This window comes from Zootoca vivipara, chromosome 12 (assembly GCF_965207765.1).
Source record: "Zootoca vivipara chromosome 12, rZooViv2.hap1.1, whole genome shotgun sequence".
Lineage (NCBI taxonomy): Eukaryota > Metazoa > Chordata > Lepidosauria > Squamata > Lacertidae > Zootoca > Zootoca vivipara.
In genome coordinates this window covers 43886364-43900246 of record NC_142595.1, presented here as the reverse complement: position 1 = coordinate 43900246, position 13883 = coordinate 43886364, and the positions used below count along the sequence as shown (strand labels likewise).

The window sequence follows — 13883 nt, the reverse complement described above, 5'->3', positions numbered from 1 at the left end:
GCTACGTCAACCGGACGACTCGGCCTCACCACTCCTCCAATCACGTCAAGGAAAGGGAAGAAGGACGGGGGAAAGGGGGAAAAGGGGCTGCTGGCCAATCAGCTTCCACATCGTGGATGCCGTGAAACTTAGATAGCCAATCAGCGCCAGATGAAGTCCCGGCGCACCACGTGGGCGGATGCGCTTCGTGGTCTTTGCAGAGCCAAGTCGGGGGTGAGATACCGATGCACGTGTGGATACGATAATAAGGGGATACTTTTGCAGGGTGGGATCATGATGATAATGAAAATTCTAATGATTACTGATCGTCATCGTCTTAATAATAATAATACTTGCTAGTTCCCATTTCTCGCGAGGAAGCCTATTCAGCATAAGGGAAAATCCCTTAAAAAAAGGGATAACTTGGCAGCTATGCTGCGTGTGTGTTTGCCTGTGTGTTGAAATGGGCAGAACTTGTTCTGCTTATAGTTATTTTAACAAGTTTGACTAAAAGAGCCTGTGTCAGCGTTTGGTAACTTGATGAGCTCTAGCGATGTATTGATATTTCCCAATGTTTATCTTTCAAGAACAATAGCTTCATACTCATTTTCAGTAATCCAGTTACAGTATTTGATTGTGAGCCTGCAGGCATAGTCACCTCAGGCTTCCAACCTAGAGCCCTTAAGAACTGATACATAATAATGACAATGGCATGCAGCCTCTTACTGCAGAGAGGGAGAAAGACTGTAGCAAATGCGCAGGTGGTGTAGATTTGTTCTGTCTTGCATTTTTGATAACCGGCTCTCCTTTTCCTTCACCCCACCATCCAGAGAGCGTGCCAGGGATGCGCCCATCCTAATGGAGCCAGGCTGCAAGCGCCGGAAAACGGTGGAGCTGAATGGGGCCTCCACATGGGACGTGCTTCCCGTTCTTTCCGAGAGGGAATCCCAGGGTGTGGTGCTAATCCCCGCCTTTGCCGCACCCGTCCTGGACAAGAAGGAGGCATGCCGCCTGGTGAGGGAGGTCTCTGCCGCCTACCCACTGGGGGACCACCCGCACTTGAAACGGGTCCGTGCCTGTATCTCCGCAGAGAGCCCTCACCCACTGGAGATGATCCTACGCCTGGCCAGCCCCAAACCAGAGCAGGATGGCTCACAGTCCCTTGCTGCACTTTTCCCCGATGGCCAGGTCGACCTGCGTGGCTTAGGGAAGCCTTTTTTGACCCAGGTGCCAGCCTTCCCACCCTTGACCCGCCCCCAGTATGAGGAAGCCTCCTCGCACTGGCCTGTCTCCTTCCACGAGGACAAGCGCATCAGCCGGGCTCTCAGCGGCTGCCTCTTCACTCCCTCAGAAAAGGCCGCCATGCAAAGCCATATGGAGCTGGCTATCCGAGCGGCGCGAGGAGGTGTTCGGCTCGGCATGGACCCGGTGGGGGCTGTGGTGGTTGACCAAGCTTCTGGGAGAGTTCTGGCGGTGGCGCATGACTGCAGGGAAGGCTTCAACCCGTTGCTACATGCCGCTATGGTCTGCATCGACCTGGTGGCCTGCGGCCAGGGAGGCGGGGCGTACAGTTATGAGGATTACCCTGCCTGCACCTTCCTTCAGCCAGACGGCGACTCAGGCCATTCCTCCTCGTTGGGCGATGGGCTCCCCTACATCTGCACCGGCTACGATATGTACTTGACACGGGAGCCGTGCGTGATGTGCGCCATGGCTCTGGTGCACTCGCGCATCGGACGGGTTTTCTACGGTGTGCCGTCCGCTCACGGTGCCCTGGGGACCAAATACCACATCCACAGCCGCAAGGACCTGAACCACCGCTTCGAGGTGTTCCGCGGCATTCTAGAAGACCAGTGCCGCAGCTTGGCACATATTTCGGTTCCCGGGGAATCACGGAAAGACAGTCCTTGAGGAAGATATTTCTTCTTATGCTTCCTTTTTAACTTTTTATATGTCTTATTTTAAGAGAAGTCTAGTGTCTGTGGAGCTTTGGAATGTGTGTGTGTGGGGGGGGAGTTTTACTTACATATTTTTACTCTTTACTGTTCTCTTTTTTTTTCCTTTTGAAATACATTATTTAAAGAACAGTCATGTGTCTGTGGTAACTGGGAATTTGGAGTACAGTGGTACGTCCGGTTAAGAACTTAATTCGTTCCGGAGGTCCGTTCTTAACCTGAAACCATTCTTAACCTGAAGCACCACTTTAGCTAATGGGGACTCCTGCTGCCGCCGCGCCGCAGGAGCAAAGTTCTTAACCCGAGGTACTATTTCTGGGTTAGCGGAGTCTGTAACCTGAAGCGTTTGTAACCTGAGGTACCACTGTACCTGAAACTGAGCAGTGACCCTCTACAGATTTTTGGCACTTGTGAGAATTTTTATTTTGTGTGTGTGTGTGCATTGTGAGAAATGATGACTATCTGCTTATAAATGGCCCTATGTGCAGTTTGCAGGTTCTTGAGTGGGACCTGCAAGAAAATGTTGCAGTGCGGAAAGCCCTTGTTCAGGTACCTCCCTTCCCTTGACCTGCAGCAGTTGGTCAACTTTCCAAAGCTACTGAGCATGTCCAGTCCTCATCGGTGTTTTATGGTCCCCTCAGTTTTTCTTTCTAAAATTGTTTTGTACAATGTACATCTACATACCTGGGGTTTCACTTGAGCCTGCTGATACCTCCTTTGTTTGTGGATTATTATTATTATTGCTACATAGGGATTCATGCTTGGAAAATTCGGGCACCACCATGTTGATGACCCCAATGTACACTTCATGTGGGGAATACTATGCATATTTCATTGTATTCCTGACTCTAGCATCCCACCAGTCAGCATGAAAAGGGATCTTTTTAGCCACTATATGCTCCAAACCTAAGCATTTGGGAACACTGAAAATACAAGGTGCTTCAGTTTCAGAAGAAGGTACTTCAAGATCTGTCTCACCAGAGTGGTGCATGCTCTAGTTATCTCCCGCTTGGACTACTGCAATGCGCTCTACGTGGGGCTACCTTTGAAGGTGACCCGGAAACTGCAATTAATCCAGAATGTGGCAGCTAGACTGGTGACTGGGAGCAGCCGCCGAGACCACATAACACCGGTCTTGAAAGATCTACATTGGCTCCCAGTATGTTTCCGAGCACAATTCAAAGTGTTGGTGCTGACCTTTAAAGCCCTAAACTGCCTCGGTCCTGTATACCTGAAGAGCGTCTCCACCCCCATCGTTTAGCCCGGACACTGAGATCCAGCACCGAGGGCCTTCTGGTGGTTCCCTCACTGCGAGAAGCAAAGCTACAGGGAACCAGGCAGAGAGGGCCTTCTAGGTAGTGGCGCCCGCCCTGTGGAACAGGTTTCCATCGGAGGTCAAGGAGATAAACTACTACCTGACATTTAGAAAACACCTAAAGGCAACATTGTTTAGGGAAGTTTTTAATCTGTGATATTTTAATGTATTTTGGTATTTGTTGGAAGCTGCCCAGAGTGGCGGGGAAAACCCAGCCAGATGGGCGGGGTATAAATAAATAATAATAATAATCTGTTACGTATAATGGAGATTTACTGAAAACAACTTAAAAGTCACTCCAAAATAAGATATTGGAGCACTCCAAATCATGTATGCGCACAGAAAATAGTACATCAAGCTGAAGGGCAAGACTTTTTTTTATTAATGTATAATTATAAGATTGCCTGTTGTCTTTGTCCATGGAGTTTTCTTGGCAGGGATACTGGAGTGGCTTGCCAGTTCCTTCTCCAGGTGGATCACATATAGTCAAAACTCTCCACTATGACCTGTCCATCTTGGGTGGCCCTGCATGGCATAGCTCATAGTTTCTCTGAGTTATTCAAGCCCCTTCGCCACGACAAGGCATTGATCCATGAAGGGATCAATTGATCCATGAAGGACGTGCTATGGTCCATGGGGTCACGAAGAGTCGGACACAACTAAACGACTAAACAACAACAACAACAATTATAAGGTTATTGTATGATCTTAGAACAGCTGTGGCTGCAACTCTCATGAAGGGACCCAACACTTAAGTTTGCCACTATGCTGTTGCCTTGTATGAATACAGAAAACCAGCACTGGCAGTGACAGGCGGCTGCATTCAAGAGTTGAGCCAATGGACTGTGAGCCTAGGTCATGCCATTTTAGGGGGTTTAATGTAATTTTCACAAGCTTTGTCAGTGAAGGGGGTCTTACGTTTTTGCTTGTGAAGAACTCAAATCTGCTATTGCGCAGCATTTAGTTTGGTGAATGATGAGGAAGCATATAAACTGCTTTTGGAGAACCAAAGAATTTTAATTTTAACTTCTGAAAATGTCAGGTAATGCTAAATAAATAAATAAATAAATAAAATATATTAATTATAATATAACTGCATATTTCGGGCAATCATTTTTAAATATTTCTATGCAATTTCACACACATTTCACTTAACAAGAAAAAGAAACCTAAATTATATTAATACAAACCAAAATATCTTTTGAATTGCCAAGTCATGTTTCAGCTTTTTAGCACCTCTCCTTTTTGGGAATTTGCAAGCTGAAAAATTCAACACACCTGATTGCGAAGCCAACCTTCCTCCTCCCAATGCCCATCAGTATGCAAAGGTGAGGAAGTCAATATGTTTTAGACCCAGAATTGCTCGGCAAAATTCGCTAGCTCTAAAATGCACCGCATCGTTTCAGGATCTGAATAAAAGTGCGTTTCAAACCCATGGTCCATTTCAGTTGACAGGCTTTCAGTGCTTTGTAAAACGCAGCAGCGGCTACTTAGGAATGTAATGCAACATCTAATCTCGTGCAGCAGAGTGGCGCAGCGGAAGCGTGCTGGGCCCATAACCCAGAGGTCGATGGATCGAAACCATCCTCTGCTAAGTTTAATTTTTTTTTGAGAGTCACATTTTAATTTGGTAGCAATGTGGAAGAAGACAAATACCTCCTTTAAATTAATACAGGCAATTCGAGTCTCAAATAGCTGCAATACCTTCCAGATTAGATGTCTGGAGACCGAAGTATTTTGTTTAAATAACTCTTGTTTCCCCCCTGGGGGGACGCAGGGATACCCCTAAAATTTTTGGAAATCTACGTTTGGCCACATTGCGGGGCCGTATTTCAATATAAGTAGAAAAATGAGAGTACCCCTAAACATTTTTAATAGAAAAAAAGCACTGGGTTATATTCATCGTTCAGTGATACTGAGCAGACCCGCTGGAATCAATGGGTCCATGCAGTGCAATCTTGACTATGCACTGCAATCTTAACTATGATTACTCATAAAAGGTACTGAAAAATATGTGTGTGTGTGTGTGTGTGTGTGTGTGTGTTTTGGATTGTATATATAATTCCGGTAAATCGCTTTGTTTGCTTTTTGAATGAAATTGCGGTATACAATATAAGCATTTTTAAAATAAATTTTAAAAACTATTGTATTCAACGGGGCTCACTCCCACGTACTGTAAATGGGGGTGAAGCAGCCCCACTTAATTAAATAGGACTTACTTCTGAGCAGTAGACACGGTTGAGGGGTGCTTTGTGAGTTGGGTATCACCCAAATGGGATCTCATATAGGCTATAGCAGAAAAAGAGTTTGTGGCTCAAAACCTTACACTTACGTATCCTCATTGAACGCCAGATCTACTTCTGAGCAAGCTTGCTTAAGAATTCGCTGCAAGCTCATGATAGTATTCGATGGGGGACGACGGGGACCCCCCACCCCGCCCCACAGTTTAATTTGCTTCGACTGCAAAGTTGCAAACAAGCCCGCAGCTTCTTCTTTTTTTAAAAAAAAGAGCCCTAATGAAATGTGATGCAAGAAGAAAAGGAAAGGATGCTTTTAAAAATCATTCGGATTCATTAATTGCTACGTTTGCAATTCACTGTGATCACAAATGGTTGCAAGGCAAGCATTGCGGTTTTTAAAAGCAGATGCTTATCAACGCGCAAGTTGAGCTGAATGGCGTTAGGATGAAATCCATCGTTAAAAGAGGTCTCCTCCCAACGGCCAACTTCCAACATTTTTTTAATGTGTTGTGTTTTTATATACATGCTTAGTTAGGCAAAGGAGGGGCTGCTTAGCCAGATACGGAAATGAAAGAACAAAGCATACTTTATTCTCGAAAAGGGCACTGCTTTGATTTTATGATTATTATTATTTTGCTATTCAAAGCAATCTCTTTAAGAAAGGTAAAAGACAAAAAAGCAAACAAACAAAATGAATATATAAAAAAAACTAAGCCGCCCGAACAGGGACTTGAACCCTGGACCCTCAGATTAAAAGTCTGATGCTCTACCGACTGAGCTATCCGGGCTCTGTCAGTGTCGTCTTTCAGGAGTAGTGTAGTGTGTTTTGACATAGCAAGGCTGCAGGTTCTTTGCACGCTATCCTTCCCTTTGTTTTCCGTAAGGGCACAAGATGAACCCAGCTCTTGCATCGGGCCAGTGGCCCACCTTGTCCGGCAACCTGTCCTTACATTGGCCGAGCCATGGTGCCCATGGGAAGCCCAAAAGCTTTTCCCCACTTGTGATTCGTAGTAACTACTAGACCTACTTCCTCCAACAGGCGAGAGAGAACGTAGCACTGTGCCTAACTATCGTTTAAAGCCATCCAGGTTGGAGCCCCTTTAGTTCTATAATTAAAATGACTCAGATCTGAGACACTAGAAGGAGACAGTCATTTGTTAACCCAGTGGTTAAATGATTATTATACATATTTTATTGATTTAAAACTTGGACAGAATTACAGAATAACAAATTATCAATACTGCAACACAGGAAAGGGTGGCTAACAGCTGTCAGGATGGCCGAGCGGTCTAAGGCGCTGCGTTCAGGTCGCAGTCTCCCCTGGAGGCGTGGGTTCGAATCCCACTTCTGACAAGAAGTTATTTTTGGTGCCTTTCCCAAAGATCGGGTTGGATACATTCTTCTGCTTCTCCTTTTTGGGTGCACTGTGGATAGCTATCCTTCACTGAAAATTGACTGCGTACAATTCATACACCCCTGTCCGCTATCTCAGTTAATTGCAGTTTTAATATCCCCAAAATTACTGTTATCGTTATAAGTCTAAGCAAGCAGCTTGCAGATCAGCACAGAATATAACTGCTTAAATCATTCTGTTTCAGTGTTTCATCGTTCCCCCCCCCCTCTCTCGTTTTGCCCAACGTTTCGGGCAGATGTGAAATTCGACTTACTGCTTGATTTGTTTGATCTGGAATAAAGCTTGAAATAGGAATATCGAGTGCTCTGTTTATGTAAGCATACAGTAATGGCGTGTGTTGATAGGCGAGAGTAAGGTTGTTCTCCAATGTTTCAGTACTGTACAGTAGTGTGATTTCGCCATCTAGCGTTCACTTTCACGATTTGAATTTCCCCTATTACATTCAACAGCTATCCAGGAAACAAACCTTTCGCAATTGGCCGGTTAGCTCAGTTGGTTAGAGCGTGGTGCTAATAACGCCAAGGTCGCGGGTTCGATCCCCGTACGGGCCAATTAATTGTTTTTGGAACCTTTTCCAATGCAATACGGTACTGTATTGTTAATTCTCTCCGATTTTCTCATGCTTTCATTTATTTTTTGACAAAATCCTGGAGGGAGCTGAATGGGAAACTTTATTGTGGAATCCAATGGGTGTTTATTCAGATGCCTACCTCTGATGCATAAAACTAATTTATTTCCTGCTCTGTGGTTATAATAGAGGCCCTCCACTCCGTTGTGGTCTGTTCATTACATGTGTTTTGATCTGTTGCGTTTCCGGTGTAGGGAGATGATTCAGATTACAAACGCGATGTCATTCTCGAAACTTCAAACAAAACAAATACCAGTTAGCTAAGTATTTACTAAAATAGCAAATTAACATCCTGTTCAGGCTTCCTGGGACCTAATAATAGCGGGTGCCTTCTTAGCGCAGTAGGCAGCGCGTCAGTCTCATAATCTGAAGGTCCTGAGTTCGAACCTCAGAGAGGGCATGATATTTTTCAAAAACAAAAAAAGTGTATTTCTAAACTAATATCTGATAATTTCTCGTGAAAGTGCCTTATCCTGAGGCTGCTGAACACGTCTTTTATTGACCCATTCTTAGCACCAGCTCAAAAAGAAAGCATAATTTGGGGTGGGGGTGGGGGTTAGGACGTAAGACGAACCCAGCTGGATCAGGCCAATGGCCCATCTATTCCAGCATCTTGTTCTCACAGTGGCCAGACTATGTGAATAAACGCACAAGCAAGACCTGAGTGAAGCAGCTCTCTCCCCTCCTGTAGCTCCAAGAAACTAGTATTAAGAGGCATGTTTGAAACAGCCTCCATGCTGTTTCGTGTTTAGGTTTTAAGCAGTCCCTGTGCTGAGAGAAGGACCTCCTTTGTCACTTTCACACACTAAGCAACAGGTTTTCAGAAAAGGTTATGTACAGCATGTACAGATTTAATCCAAGGGTGTGGAAAGCTGTTGGCTTTTCAGATTTTGCCTTCAAGGTATCATTCCTGCCTGTTGGACATGCTGTTTGGGGTGGATGAGAGTCCCGCAACAAGATGGAAGAACGCAGGCTCCTCACCCCTGAGCTAAGCCAAATATTTCACCGCAAAAAGATTCGTGTATATCACCCTACCACCAGAACAGACCATTGGTCAGTAATGCCAATTCAAATATTTTCATGGCTTCTGGTATGGGAGTCCTTGACCGGCCTTAGCCTGAAATGTCAGGGATCTATGTACGCAGGACCTGAGCTACGGCCCTTCCCCGTCCTCCAAAATTTCCGCCCAACGTGGGGCTCGAACCCACGACCCTGAGATTAAGAGTCTCATGCTCTACCGACTGAGCTAGCCGGGCTGCTGGCTTCTGAGCCTTTTGTCCACCTCCTCCAAGCACCTGTTTCTCAAAGCAGCTGGTATCTTAGTACAGTATTTGTTAGTGAATAAAGATGCCCTTTCTCCCTGTCTCATAAAGGTAGACATGAAAATCACCCATTGAAACTGATTAGCGGTAGATTCAGGACAAATAGAAGTCCCAACGGTTTGTGTACCGGTAATTCATCACCATAAAATGTGGTGATAGATTATCAGTGGCTTAGACATGCCTGACACTGGCTACAAGTTATGGCAGCTAAATGGAACCTCCAGCTTCAGATATGGCATATCTTTTTTTATGGGAGTGGGGGTAGCGAAGAAATACAGGAGTGCTGTTTTAGGAACATTCGCATGGAAACCAAAATGCTTGTCTACAAAGCTATTGTACTATTGTACCAACCTTACTGTATGATTGTGAAACATGGACCACTTATAAATGCCACCTCCAACTCCTCGAAAGATTCCATGATCAACGGTTTCTCTGAAAAATTTTTTACATCACTTGGGAAGACAGACGAACTAATGTCAGTGTACTGGAAGAAACAAACACCAGCAGTGTCAAAGCAAGGATTCTTCAACATCAACTTCAATGGACTGGTCATGTTGTGCGGATGCCTGGTTATCGTCTTCCAAGGCAACTACTCTATTCCAAAGCTAAAAATGGAAAGCATAATGCTGGTGGTCAATAAAAGAGGTTCAAAGACTCTCTCAAGGCAAATCTAAAAAACAAAAGTAGTATAGACACTGACAACTGAGAAACACTGGCCCATGAGCAGGGGCGTAGGAAGATAGGGGCGGTGGGGGCAGATCGCCCTGAGTGACGCGATCCCAGGGGCGCCATTGCCTCTGCCCACTGCTTCCCCCAAATGTGCACCCTGCCACTGCGCACTGCACGCCCTGCCCCAAAACGCACGCCTCGTCATTGCACACGGTGCGGCCCGCCCCCAAAGTGCGCGCCACGTCACTGGGGGCAGCGCGCCTGCTCTCCGCCCCCGGTGGCAGAGCATGAAGCTCCGCCGCTGCCTGTGAGTGCTCCAATTGGAGAACAGCCTTTACTGAAGGTGTCATAGACTTTGAAGATGCTCAAACTCTGGACGAAAGGGAGAAATGTGCTAAGAGGAAGGCACGCTTGGCAAACTCTCACCCTGATCAACTCCTGCCCGGAAACCCATGTGCCTACTCTGGAAGGATGTGTGGATCCAGAAGTGGCCTCCACAGTCACTTACGGACTCACTGTTAAGACTGTGTTCATGAAAGACAATCTTACTTGGCTATGAATGATCACCAAAGAAGACAGTCACAGTGCTGTTTTAGGGCACTGTTTATTATGGGATCGCTGAATACTTCAGGCTGACCACTGTGGGGAGCAGGCTCTTCTCTTATGTCCTCAAGGGCTTTAAACCCTACCAAATTATATAGCCATTCTGAACTCTACTAAATAGCTTTCCACCTCTAAAAACGATTACTCACACACCCTATTGCCTCCTTGCCCATTGACATCAGGCAAGGGCCTTCACTGAACTCTTTTCAGCACCTGCTAAAACATTTTTATTAGGTAAGCCTCTTCAGACATGTCAGATGTCAACATTTGTTTTAATCTGGTTGGTTTTTAGCTTATCATTGATTTTAATTATTTGTTGAATGTCTAGATACTTTTAAACTTTATTTTAAGCTGATAAATTTGTTAATCTTTTTGTAAACTGATTTGAGTTTTTACTACAATCAAGTGGTGCATAAATGTTGTGGAATAGATAATTATAATTATCAGATGAGCGCCGCAACCCGTGTCGGTCACGACTGTACCTAATGGTCAGGGGTCCCTTTACCTTTACCTGCCTCGCAAAAGAAATCCAGGGCAGCAAACACACAAACGATAAAATAAATAAAACACCTAAAAAGAATTCCAATACAGGTGTAGATTGGGAAAGATCTCTACTTAAAAGGCTTAGAGCAGGCATCCGCAAACTGTGGCCCTCCAGATGTTTTGGCCTACAACTCCCATGATCCCTAGCTAACAGGAGCAGTGGTTGGGGAAGATGGGAATTGTAGTCCTGCTTAGAGGAAAGCCTTCAGTAGGTAGGGCTCAAAAAGTCAGATGGCAGGGACATTGCAAAGTACAGTATTGAAAAAGAAACAAGCCTAGAGCCAAACTGTTTGCAAATTTAACAGGCGACTTCCTGAGTTATGGGGTAGTTACATGATTTTCCGGGACCTGTATGTTGAACAAGATTCAACATTATACAGATCAGGAAGACAAAGTAAATTTTCGCCTGCCAGCATTTCCACCCACTGCAGAGATCCGAAACTGAGCAGCACAAAACAAACAAACAAACAAACAAACAAACGAGCAAACCTCCAGAAACTCAGTAGCGCAATTCCTAAATTTTTTAAATTAGCAGGAAACAGAATTTACCGCTACAGATCTACCTTCAGTCATGTTCCAAGCTATTTAGTCTCTCTAGTTAACCAAAAGAGGCGATGCTTAGCAATATCAGCTCATTTTACTGAGAAAGTAGGTGGCTCTTAAAAGAGCCTTTGGTTTTCTTCTTTTGAAGCCCAGGAATCAGTTATCCGGGGAAGCTCACTTGGAGCTGGTGTACTTGGTGACGGCCTTGGTGCCCTCAGAGACGGCGTGCTTGGCCAGCTCTCCGGGCAGCAGGAGTCTCACGGCGGTCTGGATCTCCCGGGAGGTGATGGTGGAGCGCTTGTTGTAGTGCGCCAGGCGGGAAGCCTCAGCCGCGATGCGCTCGAAGATGTCGTTGACGAAGGAGTTCATGATGCTCATGGCCTTGGACGAGATGCCAGTGTCTGGGTGCACTTGCTTGAGCACCTTGTAGACGTAGATGGAGTAGCTCTCCTTGCGGCTCTTCTTGCGCTTCTTGTCGCCCTTCTTCTGCGTCTTGGTGATGGCCTTCTTGGAGCCCTTCTTGGCCGCGGGAGCGGACTTGGCTGGTTCAGGCATCTTCCAACTTTTTACCAACAGCACCGAAGGAAAGAAAGTCGAGTAACAGCCGGGCTGCGCGCTCTCCCATTTATAGGACGCTTATGCAAATAAGGTATCGAAACGCTCTTGTCACAATTGGCTACAATCCTCGCTGACGCAAAAGAAAAAGAGAGGGGCATAGGTCCAGAATTTTGCTCTGCGCGCCGGTGAGCTCTCATTGGCCAACCGTTTCCCGCCGTCCTCTCTCATTGGCTGCATTTCAGAATTCCTTCTGCCGCTGCCATTCTGCACGGTCATTGGGCATTGAGTTCCATAGGTTGACCAATCAGAACGCGCAGTCTCAAAACCAGGGGAAAGTATATAAGGAGCGGAATCGCGCACAGTTGCTTCATTGCAGCATCGGAGGAGTTTATTTGTGTGCATACTTCCAACGTCATCGTCATGTCTGGACGCGGCAAGCAAGGAGGCAAGGCTCGTGCCAAGGCCAAGACTCGCTCATCTCGTGCCGGGCTTCAGTTCCCCGTGGGTCGTGTGCACCGTCTTCTGCGCAAAGGGAACTACGCAGAGCGCGTCGGAGCCGGAGCGCCCGTCTACTTGGCTGCTGTTCTGGAGTACCTGACTGCTGAGATCCTGGAATTGGCTGGCAACGCTGCCCGGGACAACAAGAAGACCAGGATCATCCCTCGCCACTTGCAGCTGGCCATCCGCAACGACGAGGAGCTGAACAAGCTCCTGGGCAGAGTCACCATCGCCCAAGGAGGCGTCCTCCCCAACATCCAGGCTGTGCTGTTGCCCAAGAAAACCGAGAGCCACAAGGCCAAAGGAAAATAAAGCAACAAGGAGGCAATAAGAGGTGCTAAAAAGTAAAAAAGCCCAACCAACCCAAAGGCTCTTTTAAGAGCCACCCACAACTTCATAAAAAGAGCTGATTTTTCTCTTAAGAGTTGACTTATTGCGAGATGTAAAAATCCAGGCGAAGCCTTGAGGAAGAGTTACCTTAGAAACTTACGGTCCTCCTGTTCGCGAGTCTTTTGCTAGATGGGTTTTACGGTCCCTATAGCTGGCTGCGTTATCTTTTCTGGACGATACATTAAACGTATATAAAGCTCATTGGGACTGGTGGGTGTGAATTTTTTTAAAAACACACCACAGTAACGCAAAGAGCTGTACTGTACCTTGGGGAGCAATGTTTCCAGTAAGAAGGCAAGTTGAATACACTGTTACGGAAAGGGAGCTTTGTAAACTACTGAAACAAGTAAACGCCACAACTGATACCCAAGTAACAATTTTGTATCTGATTCAAGTTTTTAGTTCGGCACAAAAGTTCTGATGTTATAATGTAACAGAATCTTTTCCCCACCTTCCAGGAGAACAGTATAAAGAAAAGAGCCGAAGCGGCAGGGACTTAATTGGCTAGTATTTCAGCGCGGGAATTTTGAAAACAGTTTGGACCAATCGTAGAAAGCGCGGGACTTTTGAAAAAAAAAGTCCCAATCACATTTTTTTTGGACCAATCACATCCAAGTACGGAAGTTTCCGTCAAAGAAAGGCGGCAATTATAACCAGGAAATTCGTGGTTTCAGGTAAAATTTATTGGTCCACCTTGTACTTTAATGAACAAATAAACATGTTGCACCATAAAGGCTAATAAAATGATTTTGGGATAAGCTTTCGTGGACCTAAACTCTATTTTTCTGTTAATGTCTGAACTTCTAGAATAGAACTTGCTCATCTTTTGCCTCTCCCGCAACATGAAGCCTGCCCCCCCTCCCCCCAACATAAATCCTGGCTACGCCTATGGTTATGGTCATGTTGTCCACAGGATCCAAACAAAAATAGGAGATTGTCTTCCACCTATTCGCCGTCAACTTTTTAACACAATCTTTATGCTCGAATACCTGGGAAGAAGGCTCTTTGAACTCAATGGGGCTTATTTTTGAGCAGTCATGCATAAGATTGCTCTGTGAAAGTACCGGTATTAAATAGGGCAATACAGTAGAGTAATTTAAGTGCTTCCTCCCCAACTGCATTTACAGTGTAATTCAGAGGTAAATCCTATTGAATTCAATAGATCTTATTCTCATATTAGGATTGCAGCCTTATTTAGGGTCCCAAATTGTGCGCTTTCAAAATAT

At 45.6% G+C, this 13883-nt stretch overlaps 3 protein-coding genes and 6 non-coding genes across 10 annotated transcripts; 6 read left to right on the top strand and 3 right to left on the bottom strand.

Annotated features, from left to right (window-relative positions):
- The first annotated feature begins 75 nt into the window (after positions 1-75).
- Positions 76-2066, top strand: ADAT3 (adenosine deaminase tRNA specific 3). 2 transcript variants are annotated; one of them, XM_035135732.3, is made up of 2 exons: positions 76-213; positions 810-2066. In XM_035135732.3, the coding sequence occupies exons 1-2, from the start codon at positions 179-181 to the stop codon at positions 1888-1890; spliced, it is 1116 nt and encodes a 371-aa protein (XP_034991623.1). In that variant the 5' UTR covers positions 76-178; the 3' UTR covers positions 1891-2066. The 2 variants fall into 2 exon arrangements, with proteins under 2 accessions (XP_034991623.1, XP_088512045.1); XM_088655919.1 differs by having other exon boundaries at positions 180-265.
- Positions 2067-4771: 2705 nt separating this feature from the next.
- TRNAM-CAU (transfer RNA methionine (anticodon CAU)) lies at positions 4772-4843 on the top strand. The gene has a single exon. It is a non-coding gene; the product is annotated as a tRNA-Met (tRNA).
- A 1361-nt stretch (positions 4844-6204) lies between these two features.
- TRNAK-UUU (transfer RNA lysine (anticodon UUU)) lies at positions 6205-6277 on the bottom strand. Its single transcript has one exon. It is a non-coding gene; the product is annotated as a tRNA-Lys (tRNA).
- A 482-nt stretch (positions 6278-6759) lies between these two features.
- Positions 6760-6842, top strand: TRNAL-CAG (transfer RNA leucine (anticodon CAG)). Its single transcript has one exon. It is a non-coding gene; the product is annotated as a tRNA-Leu (tRNA).
- A 538-nt stretch (positions 6843-7380) lies between these two features.
- On the top strand, positions 7381-7454 carry TRNAI-AAU (transfer RNA isoleucine (anticodon AAU)). The gene has a single exon. It is a non-coding gene; the product is annotated as a tRNA-Ile (tRNA).
- A 404-nt stretch (positions 7455-7858) lies between these two features.
- On the top strand, positions 7859-7931 carry TRNAM-CAU (transfer RNA methionine (anticodon CAU)). Its single transcript has one exon. It is a non-coding gene; the product is annotated as a tRNA-Met (tRNA).
- A 783-nt stretch (positions 7932-8714) lies between these two features.
- On the bottom strand, positions 8715-8787 carry TRNAK-CUU (transfer RNA lysine (anticodon CUU)). The gene has a single exon. It is a non-coding gene; the product is annotated as a tRNA-Lys (tRNA).
- A 2556-nt stretch (positions 8788-11343) lies between these two features.
- Positions 11344-11804, bottom strand: LOC118094608 (histone H2B 1/2/3/4/6-like). Its single transcript, XM_035135151.3, has one exon. It carries the CDS (start codon positions 11764-11766, stop codon positions 11386-11388), a length of 381 nt encoding a protein of 126 aa, XP_034991042.1. The 5' UTR covers positions 11767-11804; the 3' UTR covers positions 11344-11385.
- Positions 11805-12128: 324 nt separating this feature from the next.
- Positions 12129-13415, top strand: LOC118095385 (histone H2A type 1-E). The gene has a single exon (XM_035136604.3). The coding sequence runs from the start codon at positions 12190-12192 to the stop codon at positions 12577-12579; it is 390 nt and encodes a 129-aa protein (XP_034992495.1). The 5' UTR covers positions 12129-12189; the 3' UTR covers positions 12580-13415.
- Positions 13416-13883: the final 468 nt, after the last annotated feature.